Source organism: Gracilinanus agilis, chromosome 6 (assembly GCF_016433145.1).
Source record: "Gracilinanus agilis isolate LMUSP501 chromosome 6, AgileGrace, whole genome shotgun sequence".
In the NCBI taxonomy this organism is placed as follows: Eukaryota; Metazoa; Chordata; class Mammalia; order Didelphimorphia; family Didelphidae; genus Gracilinanus; species Gracilinanus agilis.
Window position 1 is genome coordinate 245,118,306 of NC_058135.1, and position 16,001 is coordinate 245,134,306.

The window sequence follows — 16,001 nt, forward strand, 5'->3', positions numbered from 1 at the left end:
CCGCCCCTCCCCCCCCCCCGGCCCGCCCCGCCTCGCCCCGCCCCGCCCCGAGCTTAGGAGACTTTGGGCAGTAGCCCCACCTGCAAAGTGGAGAGTTGAGCAAATGTCTCGGAGAATCAAAGCAATGGTGACTGCCCAGGTTAATCTTGGGGGCCCCTATCTCCCTTCTCTCACCTCCTCCGAGGAGATTTCTTTTTTAGTTCAGGATAATGGCCCCCTCTCTCTACTTCACTTTGTCTTTGAAGTCTCAGGCTTATTGGCAAATCCTTGTATCCTACCCCTCACTCCTTGTCAGTTCGCTTTTTTTCCCTTCACTGGGCATCCTGGTGGCTGGTGACGGGTGGGGCGCAACGCAGAAAAGGAACCCAGGTCCGTTCTTTCCTCTTCGTTTGACTTCTGGAGACAGTAGCTGGGAGAAACTAGGTCTTTGCCAATCCTCTGGGAGTTGGAAAGTGACTCGGTGGTCCTGACTAGGGAACCCTTTCCAGTTTCTGACATTCTGAAACTCAGTTGCCTTTCTTGGGTGGGTTTGTAGGTAGTGCCTCTCACCCCATCCCACACTGACCCCAGATCTTCAACTATGAGCCCAACTATGTTGCTTTTTTTCCCCCTGGGAACCTCGGCGATCCTCCTTCCCTTCCTTTCCTCACTTGGGGAATCCAGATGTACAGGAAGAAGGTGGCAGAAGGGCCAGGGGAGGTTTTGAAGAGAGAAAAGTTCCTGTAGCTCTTCCCCTTCATTATGTTTGAATCCAAGTTGGGTTTGGAGAGAGAACGGAATCCTGTCCTCTCATCAGCCTTTGCTAACCCCCTCCTTGCTCATCTCCATCTCCTCCTTTCTTCCTCCTCCCCCCCACCCCAATGATAGGAACTGTTTGGGATCAGATACAATTTCTCCTTTGCCAAATTCAAGGAACAAGGATGCTCTTGTCCAGAAATGGCTTCAGACTTCTGAAAAGGGTGAAGAATGAATGACATTCCTCCCCACCCTCCCAAAGCAGGTCTACGATACCCTCATTGGGAGTCAGTTTCTTCCCCATTGCTTAATTTTATCTGCCTGCCCACTTTGCTCTGCCCCCAGGCTGAATGGAAAAGCAAAGCTCATTCTGGCTTTACTCAGCTGTCTCTTGAGTCACTGCCCACCCAGGGGTTATTCTTTGCCAAATCCAACTGCTAACATTGAGGTCTAAAGCCTGAAGTCAGACTGGCTAATTCTAGCCTCACCTGGGCTGAGAGGCTATGCTGAAGAGCTCTCTGTTCTGGTTCAGACTTCTAAGGGAGAACTCAGTTTGAACTAAGTTGACTTCTTCAGATGCCAGCATAATAAGTATTCCCAAGCAGCAGAACCTAATGTCCAGCTTAACCACTATAGCCAGAATGAATCTTTCCTTTAAATATTCATCTAAATATGCTTCCCTATGGAAAAGAGCATGTTCCTCATTACTTGTATTAAATTCCATCTTTAAAAAAGCCTCATTATTTATTGTTTGGGCAACAACCCTGGATTCTTAAAGGTGCTGCGTACAGTTTTTCTAGGTTCTCCTAAGCAAATCGGGTCCCTATACATCTTTTTTTAGGGGGCCTATATTTTGAACAATAACCTAGCTAAGTCTGAGAGAGCCATCATCAAAGGGATGGTCACTGAGGGGACAAGGCTTTTTTTCTTTTGTGAGTATGTGTGTGTAGCTTGGTAAAACTTTCAGCTATCAGTCAAGGGTTGGGTCAGCTTTGGTGAAGGGAATGTACCTACATAAGTAAAGTAAAAATACTTTAGGAATCATATTAGTTAGGAATATATTCATCAGTTTGTACTCTTGGGGCCAGTAGCAGTTTGTAGATGCTCACATGCTTAAGGGTAGTCAGTGGGAGAAGAAAGGCACCCTGGATAGTTTAAGGTCTTCTCTTGCCAAAAGGGAAGAAAATGATTCAGATTGGAACTACTATCCTTGAACTTGTTGAAATGGAGACAGTGGGGCAGGTAGTGCTCTTGGATGAAGCTGGTGCCAAATGAGCAGGACAAGTGAGTGAGGAAATACTCTGTGATGCCCTCTGTGAACCCCTAAATTTTCTACCTGCCTATGAAGTTCTAGATGCCTCATCCTGGTTGTAAGCTCTGATGCTTTGGAATACCATTGGGAAAATGCTAGATCTTGTGTTACTTGCACAGGGTCATATCTTGGTTTTCTAAGGAAGCATCAACAAGGGACCTTGGAGATAGTTGGAGGCAGGGGAGGACTCTGACCAGATTCCCTTATGTGTAATTTGTTAGACTGTGAGTGTTAAGGGTTTTTAAAAATTCTTCTAAAGAACCCATTATCCCAGAGTTACACATCAGTCCTCCCAATAGGTAGCAAGGCTTGCTTAGCGATTAGTTTATCTGAAACTGCACACTCACTTGGAAAGTTTATTTATCTGGTGTAACAATTGTTTCTTTGGGTTGTTAACAGTCAAGGATGAAACAAACATGCCAGTCGCTTAGTGAGCTACTCAAATATCGCCTCTTTTTAGTGGAAATGAATAGATCCTATCAAGCTTACTTTAATTAAAGTGGGACTCAGAGCAGCCAGGCTAGCAGTAGTTACTTAACTTACATATGAAAGATCTAACGATAGGTGCCACGTGGAAGTGCTGGGTGAATTGTTAATTCTGATGACATTTACTCAAAGAATAGTGTGGAATCCATGAGGCAGTCACATGGAGAGAGTGGACCAGAGAGTCAGGAAGACACTGGATCAAGTCTTACTTCTGACACATTGGCTATGTGATGCCGGGCAAGCATCTAGCCTTTCCGGGCTCCCCTCAATCCTTCAAAACTAGAAAAGGAGTAAAGGTAAAGAGCTGCTGTTCTTTAGGCTGGCAAAGCTTGTGAAAATAAAAAAGAGGTAATTTGGGGATATCCAGTGACATTGGTAATGATGAAAGTTTGTAGTGAGAATCAAGGGGCGGGGCAGCCTGAGTTCTCAAGGATTCTTATGGTCAAAGGACCTTGAAGAAAGTTCTCAGCTCATTAGGCAGAGCAACTGTGGTGAAGGACAGTGATGATGGACAAAAGGCGAACAGGATGAGAAAGTAAGGCTAGGGCACAATCTGCATCTTTGAAGGAAATGTCCATATTGATGAATTCACAGATAAATAGGAGCTTTGGAATGTTTTAATAGTGATTTTAGAAGGCTATAATAATAGCAATAACACCTTTTATTATCACTTTTCCTCTGAGGTCTCCAAGCATAAACATGGGAAGACATAAGGATCAATGGGTATTTACTCACTTGCTTTCCACTTTGTGAGGTTTTCCTCAAGGGACAATGGGGAAAAGAGGAAGGATGCCTGGAGATGATGATAATTAAAACTGACATTTATATAGCCTTTAAATTTTATGGAAGAAAGTTCACTTAGCTAAGTGGATTTTTGTTGTGCGGTTAGATTCAACTATTCATGACCCCATTTGAGGTTTTCTTGGCAAGATATTGGAGTGGTTTGCCATTTTCTTCTCTGACTCATCTAACAGATAATAAAATTAAGGCAAAAAGGTTAAGTGACTAGCCCAGGGACATCTAGCTAGTGTCTGAGACTGAATTTGAACTCAGATCTTTTTGACTCCACACCTGGTACTAGTTGCTAGGCTAAGTGGATTGAGGGTTATTATAGAATAAAGAAGACCTGTGTTCTGGTTTTTCCTCTGATACATATTTGTGGTAACCAAGGCAGTTTGGAGCTCAGACAATAAGGGCATTCTCTACTTTGATGAAATCACAGATCAAAAAAGAAAACAAATTTCTCTGAAGCACTTATCATCATACTAATCCTGACAGAAACCTGATGAGGCATCTAATATCAATGAAATAATATTTTTTTCATAAATAACATTTATGTGGCACTTTAAAGATTGCAAAACACTTACATGTACTATTTCATTTGATTCTCACATCAATTCTGGGTGGGAGATGCCATTTTACAGATGAGAAAACCGAGGCTAAGAAATGTTAAGTGACTTTCCCAGAACCATACAGCTAGTAAAGTACCTGAGATGGGATTTGAGCTCTACTTCTTTTTTTCTTTCTTTTAATTTTGAATATTTTCCTCTAGTTACATGTTTCATGTTCTTTCCCTCTCCCCCAAACCCCCCTAACTCCTCTTAGCCAATGAACAATTCCACTGGGTTTTACATATATCATTGATCAAGACCTAATTCCATATTATTGATAGTTGGACTAGAGCTATCATTTAGTGTCTACATCCCCAATAATGTCCCCATCAGCCCATGTGTTCAAGCAGTTGTTTTTCCTCTGTGTTTCTCCTCCCACAGTTCTTCCTCTGAATGTGGCTAGTTTTCTTTCTCATAAGTCCCTCAGCCTTGTTCTGGATCATTGCGTTGCTGCTAGTAGAGAAGTCTGTTATGTTCAATTGTACCACAGTGTATCAGTCTCTGTATACAACATTCTCTTGGATCTACTGAGCTCTACTTCTTGACTCTTCTAAATGTAGTGCTTTTCCTGCTAGAACACCCCACATTGCTGACTATTATTGTAATCCTTATTTTTTTTGAGGAGGAGGGAACCTGTGATTTCCTTGATATAGGGAACTGCCAGTGAGGAAGCTTCCTGCTAATGCAGTTCATTATGGTCACCCACTCTATTCATTATGGTCACCCACTCTATAACTTAGAGCCTTACAAGTTGTCAAAGGGCTTCAAGAAGTTAAACTGCTTGTCCAAGGTCATACAACCAGTCTGTATCAGAGGCAGGACTTGAAACCAGGTTCTCTTGACTCTAAGGCTGACTCTCTCAACCTCATCTTCCATATTAAAACAAACAAACAAACAAACAAACTTGAGTCTCAGAAAGTTTTAGTGACTTGCCCAAAGTCATTTGGTTACTAAGACACTAAGCCTAGGTTATTGAGCTACAGGAATACTGCTTTTGTGCTTCTGTCCTTCTAAAACTCTAGGACAGAGGTAGCTAAGACAGGCCCAAGGAGGCAGCTAGATGGCTCAATGAATAGAGAGCCAGGGCTAGAGCTGAGAAGTCCTACATTCAAATCTGGCCTCAGACACTTCCTAGCTGTGTGACCCTGGGAAAGTCTCTTAACCACCATTGCCCAGCCCTTACTGTTCTTCTGCATTTGTTTCTAAAATGGAAGGTAAGAATTAAAAAAAAGACAGACCCAATTTGGTCTGACAGATTAAAATGTAATTGGGAAATATTTAAAAAATAAATAAACATACAATTAAACATAGATAACATCACATTTAAAAACCAATTCAGTATGTAGCTTGCTAGTATTCTGATGCAGCCCCAGTTCCTATCTGAATTTGATACTACTTGCTTTAGAGGACAGGGGGCTGTCTGATGGGGGGGAGGAGGAGAATCATGAAAAGGACACTGTTCCCCTGTTATTAATTTATTATTAGCTGATAGAGTTGTGAGCATCTGCTGTGAGCAGACATCTAAAGGAACATAGCTTGGGTAGAGGAGTTGCTGAGAAGGAAAGTTAATTTCCCTTTTAATAGCACAGTTGGAGTTCAGTAGATTAAATAAATTTGCCGACAGAAAAGGTGTTCAAGTGGTAGATGAGATAAAATAATGATCCTACTTTTGTCTTATGCCATTTGGGCTAAGAAAAGCATGAGTCCAGTGTCACTAGATTAGATCTGAGGATGAATCAATTCAAGGCTGATTTGGGTGGGAGCCTCCAGCTCACTTGGACCAAATGGACCAAATAGATTTTGGAATGGCCAAGCACAGTGGGGCAGGGTGAAGGAGAGGTGGCCAGCAGCAGGTGTCAGAGGAAATTAAGGCAGAGCTTTCTGATGCTGGGGACTGGCCCTAGGGCCTCTGGGATATTTACACTCCTTTCTTCAAAGTTGTTTAGAAATTGCTTATTCCGAGTAATTCCAATTCCCCAGCTGGTGACATTTGTACAGCAGTTATACACTAAGTGGGAAAACTTTAAGAGTTTAATAGGCTTCCTGAAAAGGGCAGAGGCTCCTCGTTCAAGATATGAGCAGAAACCATTTCCCCCTCTCTTCTTTCCAGTTCTCTCGGACAGTGTTCAATGGAGACCATGCAAATGCTGCCTCATTAATAAGTTTCCTGGTTCCCTGGGCAATGTGTGAAATGATATCTTTTGCACATTACTGTTGGCCCAAGGCATTTTCATCTTGAATGGGACCAATTAAAAAAATGGAAGAGAAAAGGAAAAAAATGTATTCTGGGATATAATTGATTTCTTTCCTCCTTAATTCATTAGATCATAGATTTCTGGTTTTGGGGAAAGACTTTAGAGGTGACCCAGTCTAGTTTCCTCTGTTTTATAGATGAGGAAACTAAGGTCCAGGTAGGTAATAGATTTCTCCAAAATCACATAGTTGGTAAGTAGCCCAGCCAGGATTCAAACCCAGATCTCCTGAGGTTACTAATCCAATACTTTGATATTATACCATATTTTCTTTATACAATATATTATGCTATATTTTAATTTAAAAATCAATTATATTATATTTTCATTAAAATTTTATATTTATTGATGTCTTTTGCTTTTACATCATATTCATTTCTGAATCTCCTCCCCACTTCCCTAGTGAGCCAGCTTTCATAATAATATTATCAATGAAAGAGAAAAGTATGTTTCATAGTATATACAGTATAACACATTGGTAGTCCTCCAGATCTCCAGAGAGGGGCATTTTCTTAACTCTTTTTCCAGAGCTGAGGTTTGTCATCATAATTAGATAGTATTTCTTTTCTTTTAATTTGTATTTCCATAATTATTGTGTATATTGTTTTCCTGTTTCTGCTTAATTTTCTTTGTATCAGTTCAGAGGAATCTTCTTTTGCATCTCTGAATTATTAATATTTATTTTCTTTTTTTAACCCTTACCGTCTGCCCTAGAACCAGTGCTAAAAGGGGGAAGCAAGGCATATCAGCGGATTGAAAGCTGCGTCTAGGATGAGAGGTCCTGGGTTCAAAATAGGACTCAGAAATTTGCTAGTTGTATGGGCTTGGGCAAGTCATTTAACCCCTATTGCCTAGCTCTTACTGTTCTTCTGGCTTGGAAGCAATACACAATATTGATTCTAAGATGGAAAGTGAGGGTTAAAAGATTGATTGTGAGTATTGCTTCCAAAGCAAAAGAATGGTAAGGACTAGCTAGACAAGTAGAATTAAGTGACTTGCCCAGGGTCACACATCTAGGAAGTATCTGAGGCCAGATTTGAACTCAGTACAATATTCATTGCTTTATTTTAGATTAGTGACACCCTATTACATTCATTTACCATATATCAGGTATTTAAACATTTCCTAGTAGATGGGCTTTGTGCCCAGGGGTAAGTTACTCTTAGTGATTAAGTGGTCCCTAGGCAATTCTCTAAGGCAATGAGGAACTTTCTCCATCCAGAGTTGTCTATATCATTGAGTTTACAGGTGAATCTTGTTTCCATTTTTTTGCTACAAATGTGCTTCTATGACTTTTTTGGTATATGGATGGAAGAAAAGAAATATACATTTATTAAACACCTAATATTGGCCAGGCATTGTGACAAACACTTTACAAGTATTATTTCATTTGAACCTCACAAAATACTCTGGAAAGTGAGTGTGCTATTGTTACCTCCATTTTACACTTGAGGAAACTGAGGCAAACAGAAGTTATGGGACTTACCTACAGTCACCAAACTAGTTCTGAAGCTGATCTTCCTACTACCTAGATGCCTTTCTTGTGTCCATTGTTATAATTTTTTTATCTCTTTGTTGGTGTATGCCCAGAAACACAGTACTTTTGAAAAAAGGACAGTTCGGTTATCTTTGAATCATAAATAAATTTCTATCCTCAGAAAAAGAAGTAGGGAATAGATAATGGGAAGAGTAGCCATATCATAAATTTAAAGGATTAAACAAAGACATGGTGGGACTTCTTTAGAGGGCATCTGGACATTTCTTGAGGACCTCAGGGGAAGTGAAAGGAGAGATGCAACAATGTTTTGAGTTTTTGGAAACTGTTTTAGATGCCAGAAACATGAAACTATGTGCTGCTCGCTTGCTTTTAGAAAATCACTCCATCTGGAGAAGGGGCATCTATTGTTTTCAGCTAAGGTCACATTTCCCAAAGTTCCTCATAGAAAAAAAGATTGGTTTGAAAAATCTTTGAGCTTATTTCTGGTTTGATTCCTGGCAAGCATGAACAGGGAGTGGACATATCACCAGTTAATATTAATTCTTTGCCTTATCTGCTCAAGGTGAAAATAAAATTCTGGCTTCTGACCCTGTTTTCATTGCACCTTGTATTTGCAAGATACAAACTGACAGGGCTTGTCAGATCACTCTGGGTAAGTCATTAGGATCAGGTGTTCTGTCCCTTTTGGAGCAGATTGGAACTGGTTCAAGGATGTGAGTTGGATGAACTCTTGTCAAAGCACAAGAAATACTGAGATAGAACTTTTTGACCTTGGATCAGTTGTGTGAGTTTGAAGTTCTTTGCACATGGTGGACTCTTGATAAACACTTATTGACTTGAATTGTTTCTTCTGAGTGGAATTCTTCCTTACTCAAAGTAGCATCCTTGTTAGTGGTTTAGGAAACAAGTTTGTGGGCTTGGCTGGTTGCCTAGATGTTCCCTGGAAATGGTGATGTGGGTGGCAGAGGGTCAGGTCTTCTGTGACTCATCTATATACCCTGTGGCAGGGATAGAGGTTAGATGACCTGTCTTATGAACAGAATCTTGACTAATGACTTTGCTAATTATTCTGTCTTGCTGACTGCATTGGTAGAATTCTTCTTTGCCATCTGTATTCTTTCCCTTTCTGAGTTCAAAAAGATGTTGTTAGCATTATAATCTTTTTAGAGTAGAGATCCAGAAGAACAGAAGAAACACTGGAGTTTTTCCTCCACTCATCTTTCTCTGACTCTTTTAGGCCCTTTCTCAGAATCTATTTATCATCTCTGTAGATCAACTAATTATTCAAGCATATCATGGCATCTTCTAAATGGATAACTTAATAACCTTATTAGATTTTTCATTCCCACTATTTTGAGGGAGCAGATGTGTCTAGATCTATGAAAACAGTGTAGTGAACTCTAAGTGTGGATAACTCCACCAATATAGAGGTCACTTTCCATCTTAGAGAATTATCTGGAACACTATGAGGTGAATGATAAAGTGACTTGTTTATAGAAACCCAGCTAAAATATATCCTAAACAAGACCTGAACTCAAATCTTCCATACTCTACGATTGGTCTTTTATTTGCTATGCCAGGTTGCTTCTGATCCAATTAATATTACATTAAAATATTTTGGAAAGGTGACTAGTTATAATTAACATTTTTGGAGCAATCCTGAGATAATTTATTCTCCCTTTGTCAATTTCCTCACAGAATCTCACCCCTCTCCCTACCATATTGTCACACAAGACAAGGATGAAGAAGGAATTAGGGATTTGACTGTCTGGAAAGGTTGGAGATTGGGTGAGAAACAGGAGTACTCTGAGGGATGTGCTAAAATCATCTCAGCAGCTGGAGAAAACTGATTGTTAAATTATTAACATGAACATATATACTTCTACAATTGGCAGTGGCTACAAATTGACGCTTGATTTATTGGTTTGTTGCTTTTCTAGACTTAAGCATTGGAGAAAATGCTAATATAACAGATTAAATTTAAAAGTGTGTCCTATATAGATCTCTACTCCCCTCACCTCTAGGGAATTGATTGTTAAACATTTAAGAGCACACTGGTACTCTGTAAAGTCCTGCAGGGTATTAGTGGTAATTAACAGATAGGTCATGAGTCTAGAAGTAGGAGGAAGAGAGATATAGTCCCAGCCCAATGTCCCATCCTGGAATATAAGTAATTTCAATATCAAATCCAGAAAATGGGTGGTAGATCTGAGATTAAATACAGGAGCTCAAGGACAGTCAGTACCTACTATGTGCTGGGCATTGTGAAGGAGGTGACCTGAATCTGAGAACAATAAGTCCAAAGTTAGAGATCTTGATACAGAATAAGGTCAGGGAGAGACATAGCATGGAGAGGTAATTCAGATGCAACAGCTACATTTGTGGTTTAAACCATACTAGTTGCACCCTCCTCACTCCACTAAAGGCAGTTACCTGTTTGCTTAGAGCCCATAACAACTTGGTAACCTCCATTATTCCACTAAAGCGCCTAAGGGGAAATAGCTACATCTACTAAATCTCCTATATGGGATAAATTTCTAGTTTTCTTTCCCATGAATAAAGTGTCTGACCCAGGGTTATAAAACAATCAATAACAAATTTAATTGGCATCTAGATTTTTCAATATTTCTCCCTTTCTTTTATGCATTTTCCTCTTTCTAAGAAGGAAAACTGCAATAAAAGAAGCCTGTATACATTCGTGACCAAAAAAAAAAAACTGAATGTGGTGATTTGCAAATAATTTAATGGTTTAGGATTTTCTCTCCCCTTCAGGGGTGGGGATTAACTCATTGGGGTTTGGAGAAGACCATCCTGAAAACTACTTCAGCCCTGATATTTGGGGACTGAAATCCCAGTACCCCAACCCCCAAGCTAATAAAAGGAGGCAGATTCAGGGAGAGAAGTGAGTTAGAAACAGCTTGATAGGGGCAGAGGAGTAATTATTCAAACCCTTTTCCCTATTCCCAGATCAGCCAATGGCCAGCTGTGCCTTTAATTTAACCCTTTATTTGAGCATTGCAAGAAAAAAGGGCTTTTTTTTCCCCCAGAGAAGACATGGCTGACAGCAACTCTTTGAGGCAGGGGGGAAATAATAGAATTATTTGGCAGCAAGTGTTTTGTTTGCATGCTTTTCTCCAAATTGCAGGACAGGGGAGGAAATAAAATATGTAAGTAAATATGATAATCGTAGTTCACCTCACTTACATGACCTTCATCCCTGGTCTCTACAGGACAAATTGAATGTGAGATTTACAAAGCTTCCAGAGCTTCCATACAACCATTAGGCAAAACTTGACAGCTGCAGCTGATTAACGCATCTCCAACAGTGCAACTAGAATTGCACTATTGAGATGCTAAGTGTAGACCCAGCCTTAATGAATGATTTAGCATAGTCAACTGGATAGAATGTGCCGGGACATTATTAGGATTTTCTTTTTCTTTTTTCCTTTGATAATTGGGAATCACTTTGCAATCAGGAACAAGTTATTCCACCTTGCACTGCCCCCCCATCTCAAAACCACCCCCCCAACTCCTGATTCTAAGCAGGCTTTCTTTGTTGCTTACTCTTCTCTGAGAGGAAGTGGAAGGCTTAAGCTTTTGAGATGGGTGGTGGGTGCCCAGGCCAATGCCCTCAGTCCAAGTGGGTGGGATGTGTAGTCAGGATTCCATCTGGAAGTTATCCTGGATGAAAACTTAGGAAGGAGGCACACATTGTTTATCTTCTAAGAGAAACAGCTTGGGGTTAGAGTGCCAGACTTTAAGTCTGGAAGATAGCTGAAATCCTGCCTTTGATACTGATTTGCTGTGTGACCATGGGTGAGTCACTGGATTTCCTTTTCTAGAATACAGAGATGATCATACCTTTAGCAGCTTCCTCTCAGGGTTGTGGTGAAACCTAAATGAAATCATATATGTAAGTCGCTTTGCCATCTTTAAAGCACAATAGAAATGTCAGTCATTATTATGATTCTGTTCCATTTCTGCTTCTTTCTCCAGGCAAAAGCCTCCTTTATCCCCTTTGTTACAGGCAGTTAAGTTTTGATTAATTGGGAGCACTCTGGGGACATCCCTGATGGTGGTGGAGCATAGGAGCTCTCTTGTCTTTTTCAGAATCACATAGAATGGGTAGGTGGGTGGGTGGGGGGGTGTAGAATGCTGAATTAACAAGCTAGAGTGAAGAAGGTAATAGCAATAAGGAGAAATAGAGATTTCCTTTTTCCTGTTGAGGGGCTTTATTGTGGTTAAGTAAGTACTTATCTCAAAAGGCATCTATATTCTCTGCACACCTGATCATAGTCTTCAATATTGCCAGCCTGATTTTGTATTTAAAGCTGAAATGTCTCTTTGTTTCTTTGCAGTGGTGGGCTTTGGAATGGACCCTGACCTTCAACTTGACATTATCACTGAGCTTGATCTTGTGAATACGACTGTTGGAGTTACTCAGGTGTCGGGACTACACAATACCAGCAAAGCATTTTTGTTTCAAGGTAAACATAGCTCTTCATTTGCATGGGGGTGGCTTTTTGGTTTGAAGAAATTGTTTCTCTGGGGACAATGAGATTTAAAGAGATTATAGGTGACTTCAATATTTATTTTAATGTGTTCTCAAACACACTGACTTTCCAGTTCATCAACCTTTTCAATTTTTGTAACCTCTCTCTTCCATCCACCTCAGCAAGCAATGAAGATGATTATTTGTGGTAGAGTGGAAAGAGCACTGGCAGAGGAGTTGGAGGGTTCAAATCCTAGGTCTGCTATTTATCTGAGTGATCATAAGCAAATACTTTTACCTCAATGAGCCTCATTTCCCCTACTCATAAAAGGAGGGAGGTTGGACCAGATGGCCTCTTGAAGTTCCTTACAACTCTATATCTATGATTTTATCACACTTTCTCTGCTGGACTTGAGAAGTCATGACTAGAGTGAACAAATGCCTATGGTAGGTAAGCAGATTGCAGTCTGATCCAGGCAAGAACTTCCAAATGATTAGGTACTTAATAAATGTTTATTGATTGATTAGAACTTTTCAAAAATGCAATGGGTGAGTAGGTAGGGAGTCCTCTGTCACTGCTTTATTCAAGCAGAGGCTAGACAATGTTTTAAGAGAGGTGATTTACACTTTATATAAAGGTTAGACTAGGTTGTTGGGGTCATTTCCAGCTCTGAGATTCTATATTTGCAGTCTTATTTTAGCTCTTGTTACTTAAGTGGCTTAAATATGTCTCATAAAAATCTGACACCCCCAAGTATATAAGGAATTAGGAGAAATTTATGAGAATGAGGTGAATTCTTCAGCTGATAGATAAATGGACAGAGAAATGCACAAGCAGCCCATAAAAAAAGAAACAGAATTTAATAACCACATAGAAAAATTGTTTAAACCTTCCAGTAAGGAGAGAAGTGCAAATTAAAACAACACTGGGATATCGTTTTTCATCTATTAAATTGGCAAAACAATATATCAAGAAAATTCAATAAAACAATAAAATTCATTGTTGGCAGGGCTGTGGAAAAATTGGTTTTCTATATAGCTAGTGTAGCTATTGTAATATCTTTGGAAAACAATACGGTTATATACATTATATGTATAATTATAAAATAAATATGTATACTTTATGCAGGTATCCTCTTAGATTCCTTCAAAGCACAGCTTGGCTGCCATCTTACAAAACCTATTCCTGAGTTGTTGGTGCTTTTTACTACTCCTTCTCCTACTCCTACTCCTTCTTTCCTTCCTTGTCTCCTCTCTCTCCATTCCTTCTTTCTTTCTTTTCTTTCCCTTCCTCTTCTTCTTCCTTCCTCGTACCTTCCATTTTAGAATTAATACCAACTATTGGTTCTAAAGCAGAAGGGTCATGAGGGCTAGGCAATGGAGGTTTAGTGACTTGCCCAGGGTCACACAGCTAGGGAGTGTCTGAGACCAGATTTGAATCCAGGTCCTCCTGACTCCAGACCTGACAATCTATCCACCAAGTCATCTAGTCATCTAGTTGCCCCCTTCTCTTTATTTCTTTAGATTTCTAGAAATTATACTTTGTATTTACCTATCCTAGAGACCCTTTATTCTTCCATTAGTACTGAAGCTCCTCTTTCCCTTTCTGTCTTTGTATCCCTAATATCTGGTGTAGTGCATTGCATGTAGTTGATTTTCAACAAGTGTTCTAATGTATTATTGAATTTAATGTATATTAACCATTTCAAAACTATATATTCCCTTTAACCCAGTGATCTTATTAATAGGACTATATCTTGTTATTACTATTTTTTTGAGACTGGATCCTTCTCTTTTGCTCAGGCTAGAGACACAGTGTCCACTTAAGGGCTAGATCCCAATATTGATTAGCACAGAAGTTTTGACTCATTCTGTTTTACTGCCTGGGCTAGTTATCCCTTTTCTAGACAGGCTGGTGGCCATTAGCTCCTAAGGGCTCACACTGTTGGTGCTATTGGACTTAGAGCAGATGCCTAATTGGCTTTTGCCTTCCTGAAGCTCAGAACTCCTGAGCTCAAGCAAGCCACCAGCCCCAGCCTCTTCCAGTAGTAGGAATTACAGGCAAGTACTACCACATCAGTCTATCCTGTTAAAATGAAGAAGAGGTCCATGTATGCAAACATATCAATAGCTTTATCAGTCCTAGGAATACCTGGAAAATTCATATGTCTGACTGATGAATGGCTAAAGAGTATCTGCACAACACTATGGGACATTGTGTCTTAAGAAATGAAGAATTCAAAGAAATATATAAAAATATGAACTGATGCAGAGTTCAGAAATGATAGAACAACCATGTCCACACTTATGTTGTACAAAATAACAAAAAGAGAAGTGTGTCTCTCTCTCCTTCCCTCTCTCTCTCCCTCCCCTTTCTCTCTGTCTCTTTTTCTTCCTCCCTCTCTCTCCCTCTCTCATAGTCATGTGGAGTTTATGATGTTTTTGGAATCTCTATGATATTTTACAAACCAATCCTTGAGTGTCTTTAAAATTGTATTGTCTTTAAAATGGAGGTTTAACTTGAAAGGTCCATTCTATCAAGTTATCATCCACGAATATGTTAAAGTCATTCAAAATGCCATGATAAATTCAACCACAGAATTACCTTTGTTCAAACATCCATTATTACTCTTCTGAATTCTGCTCTGATTAGACCACATCTATTGTGTTGAGTACCACATTTCAGGAAATACATTGGTAAGCTGGAGAGTATCCAGAAGAGGGTGACTGGGATGGTGAAGAGCCTTGAGATCATGCCATTTTATTATCATTTGTGGGAAATGGGGTTTGAGGCAGCCTATTGTAGCAGAAAAAGTATAATCCTACTTTTTTTATTTTATGCCTTTCAAAACATTATTCTGGGAAAGGGACTTAGGATTCATTAGATTGTCAGAGGAGTCCATGATACAAAAGAGGTTAAGAACTTCTGATTTAACAGAAAGGGGAAAAAGTCAAGATTGCATTTGTAATGTTAGATTATGTCAGTAACATGGCTCCACAGACTTTAGGATGAAATAAAGGTATTACACATGATGAAAAGTTCAAACAATAGTAAATCATGAGAGCTGGTGGAATTGTATCTGGTCATATAACAAAATTGTTATGTAGCCCTGCCTTGGCAGGTATCCCAGAATATTCAGTATTGGGTATTTTGGAGAGAAATTTGAAAAGCTATATATATATATATATATATATATATATATATATGTGTGTGTGTGTGTGTGTTTGGGATTGGTTCATGGAGAGTTCTCAAAGGAAGCATTAGATGAGGAAAAGGTCAATAGTTTGAGAGGAGTGGATGAAAGAGAGAGACAGACAGATAGACAGACAGACTGACAGACTTGTGGGGCAGCATCAATAACTCTAACTTTGTTTCCTTCCCAATACTTAAATCCATAAAAAACTAGAGCCACTGATTGGAGTGGGGCAATAGCAGGAATGGTCTCTATTCTTTGGACTGAATCTAGTTTAGGTGACAGGGCTACATCAGAGTAATGATTGCTCCAATCTCCTTCAGTGTCTATGCAGGAAGCCTTTCAGATCCTTGCTGTCAAAAAGTCACTGGCTACCACATCTCTATTTCTTGTTCTGCTCAGTGATCCACTCAATTGAGTCTTCCATCCTCTTTTCCCTTTCTGTGTTGATTCATTCTCCCTTATACATAAAATTACTAGCTTGCTAGTGTTGCTTGTGTGATCATTTGGATAACAGTAAGGTGGAACAGGTTTGGAATACTTATAGTAGAACATATAACTCTTGGCTTTGTATGGAATCTGGCCTAGCTTGGGTCCCTGAAGTCCAAAAATAGGCTTGTCCTTGAACTTACCAACCCACA

General features: G+C 39.7%; 1 protein-coding gene across 1 annotated transcript in view; it reads left to right on the top strand.

Annotated features, from left to right (window-relative positions):
• NELL1 (neural EGFL like 1) overlaps positions 1–16,001 on the top strand; it is an 883,145-nt gene that overhangs the window by 644 nt on the left and 866,500 nt on the right. The window contains exon 2 of the mRNA XM_044681836.1: positions 12,033–12,161. Coding sequence (XP_044537771.1) covers positions 12,033–12,161 — 129 coding nt within the window. The remainder of the gene's footprint in view (positions 1–12,032; positions 12,162–16,001) is intronic.